This window comes from Rhagoletis pomonella, unplaced genomic scaffold (assembly GCF_013731165.1).
Source record: "Rhagoletis pomonella isolate Grant_MI unplaced genomic scaffold, Rhpom_1.0 Rhpom_scaffold_00003, whole genome shotgun sequence".
NCBI lineage: Eukaryota > Metazoa > Arthropoda > Insecta > Diptera > Tephritidae > Rhagoletis > Rhagoletis pomonella.
The window spans coordinates 19,783,064-19,787,497 of NW_023458557.1; the positions used below are offsets into that span (position 1 = coordinate 19,783,064).

General features: G+C 32.9%; 1 protein-coding gene across 1 annotated transcript; it reads right to left on the reverse strand.

Annotated features, from left to right (window-relative positions):
- Window positions 1-2,531: 2,531 nt before the first annotated feature.
- Window positions 2,532-3,764, reverse strand: LOC118735052 (protein Wnt-1-like; the record flags this gene model as incomplete). Its single annotated transcript, XM_036464648.1, is given in 1 exon segment — window positions 2,532-3,764. A coding segment is annotated over 1 exon segment (312 nt), but the record flags the coding sequence as incomplete, so codon positions are not given.
- Between the last annotated feature and the right edge of the window lie 670 nt (window positions 3,765-4,434).

Consider the following 4,434-nt stretch of genomic DNA (forward strand, 5'->3'; position numbering starts at 1 on the left):
ACAAATTTTTCATAATATATGCAACAATTTTTATTCCAATATTTTTCTGCAAATTTTGTATAAAAATATGGTTCATTCCACAACAAAAACATAAAAATATAACTTTTAAACTTTGTGCAAAGCTCGCGAAAATTCAGAAAATTTTAATGCAAATTTTAAACTTTTTAATCACATTTTTTAGAATTTTTTGAGTATGCAGTTTTGCAGCCCATTAAATTCTAGTATACTATACTATATCTCCCTTCTTACTCATGTAAATTCGGTCAGTCTTAAAAATTTCACACTCCATTTTTGCGATACCGCCTCTTAAGAAGTTTCACTTCCAAAAAATATATGTCAAGGACTAATATATTAGTTTTAGATAAAAAAATTTTACACTTATATTTATAAGATATTGATAGTTAAAATATACATTAATGAAGATATTTCATTAAGATATCTCAATTTTTTCTCGAGTTATCGTATAAACGGACGGATGGGCAGATGGATGGACAGACAGACATGGCTTAATCGATTTATCTTTTCATTATGAGCATTTTGGTATATATGCGGCAACGCTGCCACTTGCTCATAAGTTCGAAAGTGTACGGTCGAATCTCCCATTTGATTTTAAGCCTCTCACAACTTATGAGCTGTCTACCAGAGTTACTGTTTAAGGCCAGAAATAATAGAACGGGCATATATTTCTGTTGCAAACGTGGGTTGCCTTGTGCTCTTTTTTTTTACAAAAAACTTTAGAAAACTGTAGTAAAAAGCGTAGAAAATTTCTTAAGAACTGCGTACTGCCTCAAGGAAATTTGGCACAAAAAAATTTCTTAGCCATTTCTTGCACGTCATTTTATATGAGTTTTTGCTTTTGTTGAGAGCTGAATACTGGCTTTAACGAGACTCGGTATTGAGATGACACTTCAAAGGGTTCACAAGCGCATTCAGACTTACCTTGTACTAATTTATTGGTAAGTATTAGTTATCTAACCTAAAAGTAGTTTTTCAGACTGTTACAAACAAACACTATGTGCGATAATACCCTTATGCACAAGTGCGCTCGGGTGTAAAAACAATGGATCTGGCAATTATTTCAATATAAGAAAATAAATTGTATGATTTTAATATGTCTGGCTGCAACTAACCCTAGGACTTTCCGGAACCTTATAAATAATAGCAAGCTCCTCATACTATTTAAATTGCTTACGATTATTAGGGTGCATTTTCAAAGTTAGCTTGGGGTTGGCAGCGCTTTTTTAAATGTTCTCCTGTTTACAATATTCGCTTGGAATGAACTTTCGCGTTCTTAATGGCATAAATACAATGGCCCGAAGTTATAGTCAAAATAAAGTTGACCCTTAAGTTAAAACAAGCTTTTTTGAGAAATACTCCATACTTTAGGATCGACTTTATTTTGGCTATAACTACGGGCAAACGTTTTCAAACATCGAGCATAAAGACAACTTCACTCCAAGCTGTAATTGTAATTCGAACAGAAGAACATTTCAAAGAAAGCATTCTCAGCTCAGGGCTAACATTGTAAACGCTCCTTTAAAAATAATCTTATTTGAATTTGAAAATGAATTTGTTTCAAAATAGTCTACCTGTTCAGAAATTTAAAATCGCTAACATAGAAAATCCCCAAAAGCTCCATTTGAAAAATCGTCTTACTGTTTTCTTGATCCACACAAGCCAAACGGTGAAACTTTTGCAGTTTGCTTGAATTTTGGTCACCAGGTCAGTGCTGCATACTGGATAATCACTGTTTCACAATTTTTAGGAAAATTAAATTTGTTTCGCTCCATGCATCATAATAAGGTCTAATGTATGTATATCCTTATGCATATGCACACATAGATATTATCTACGCTAAAGCATTTCATTCTAAAAATCTGGAAACTAAATGAACAAGTGATAGGCTCTTAATTAAGTACTTTACAACAGTTCAGTCTTTATTTAGGTGTATTTCTGTACATCAAGTAGAATAAAAGGTTATTATATTTATGTAAATTTAACGACATTTATAAAATAATGAACTGGGAATTTGTTGTGATTATTCCTTTAAAGAGTATCTACATACTACATAAAAATTCAATTGCTTTAATACTGTTGATTGAAAGCGCAAAAAAGCGCTTAATTAGGTGGGTTTCGCCTAATTATTAAAATGAGATATATTGATATACATACATATGTATGTATGTATAATAAACTTGCAAACAAAACATGAACAGGGCTGATTCAGAAGTGTAACAGGGCTCTTACACGATGTGTAATTGCATCTGTAAATGCTACTTTTTTGCATGTACTCGTATGGAAATGCATATCGTGTAAGAGTACTGTATGCAAACGAGTTACTACGGAGCCCAACTGATACATCCCAGTAGAAATTTTATGCATACGACATCGCTGTTGGTGGCATGAGCTTGCTGCTGTGTATACATGCCAGTATAAATGAACCTTCATTTCCATTTAACACGTGTGGTTTCTCAGAGCGTATGCATACTCTAACCATATACTTGTACTACTGCTGTATGCATATGGCTGTCTAATGTTTCAAACATACAAAACTGCATTAATGGAACAGTATTAAAGCATTCCTACAAGATACATATGTATCTCCATATGTTAATGTTACTTTTCTGATATATTTTAATATACGGGGATATACAAAAAAGCATCATTTACATATGCAAATGCATATCTTGTAAAAGCCCGCTAGAGCTGAAAATATTATCGCACAACACGTCCGTTCACTAAAATTTTTTACTAGACTGAAAATGTTACAAAAATTCCAGTTCAAATTTATCAAGAAGTGTTCTTAAAACAACAACAACATGCGTTCCCTTGCAATTCGCTAGAATTTGAATTTACATGACTACGCATGAATTGTTCACACTATTCACTCATACAGCATGCATACTTCATGAATGCATACAACCGATTTCTACTGGGATGTTATCCATGAATGGGATGTATGTTTATACATACATACATATACATATCATTTATACATATACATATATATATGTATATTAGCTTCACCACTAAAATACTGATGCAACAACTTAAGCATACTCACTTTCTTGACAGCTAAATATTATGTACTACTATTTCATATGACGGATAAACTTTATAGCAAAATTGCATAAAAATAAATAAATAAATAGCGTATAACAAGCGGCAAGGCGCCAGCATATCTTCGATCTCCAACTTTTAATTCAGCTTTGCTTAATATTCAAATTTCGCTTGATCGTTTTCCTGTTCAAAACCTTGTTACATATGATTTGATATTTTTACATATGTATCTATGTATTTATGTATATATTCCTTGATGATGATTTGTGGCAGACTCTGCAAGCATTTTATTTATTGTATAAATATGTATATTCCCATTAAAAACTTGTAGGCTTATTGAGCTTGTAGAAGTTATTGGGGTAATAGGAACATGCATATAACTAAGAATGCATCTAAAGGCATGTGTGTATTGTCTTTTTCGTTCGACATAATTTACACTTGACTTCACAGCACCAGTGAAACGTGCATGCACAGCGTTCAACGACGACGACTTCTTGCGTACGATAACCCCTACCGCAACACATCAAATCACACCCATCAACGCCGATAGATGTATCATTGCATTGACGTCCATGCGTTCCTTGGATGCCCAAGCGCAAATTTTTCTCGCAAAAACTCGGTGACTGTTCCAGGTAAACAATATCTTTAGGACCAGGTGGTTTGTGTTCAGGATTGTGTGGTTTCAACTGGAAATTGTATCTGTTGAAAAATAGTTTTAATATTTTAGTATGAGAATTCCTAACATGTATATAAAAAGCTAGTATAAGTAGATGAATATTTAAAAGTGCCAGCTTAAGACTAGACTACAGAGTTAAACACATACGGGCCGTAGTTATAGTCGAAAGTTAAAACCTCTTCTAGTTAAAATTAATCTTTAAGTTAAGAGCAGGCTTTAAGTTTTAGTCAGTTATAGACATGTTAGAGGCAGGTTTTTGCTAGATTGACATAAAACAGGGCCACTAATATAAAATGAAAAAAAGTAACCAATCGCCATTAGGAAAACTTTGTTATTTTAGCAAGTTCACCCTGTGTCAACTGACTTTTATAAATAATTTTGAAAATGGCGCAGCAAACTGTAAGTAAATAACAAATTTTTGTAAGATATATTTTATCAACGTAAATAATTTAATTTTTATGGGAAGTGAAAAGAATTCGTGAAGTTAACTGGACTGCTGCTGTAAAGATCTGCTTGCGGTCCTCCTCTTTCATTTGAAAAGGATCTTGACGTTCCTTGTATGTTTTCCTATTTCTGGTTGCGATAGTATCATCCAAAATCGCAAAATCTCGAGATATCCTTTGATTGGGAAGCATATTCTTCAAATTAAGACCACTTTTGTATTTTCTCCGCAAATTTTGACAGGAAAACGTCTACTT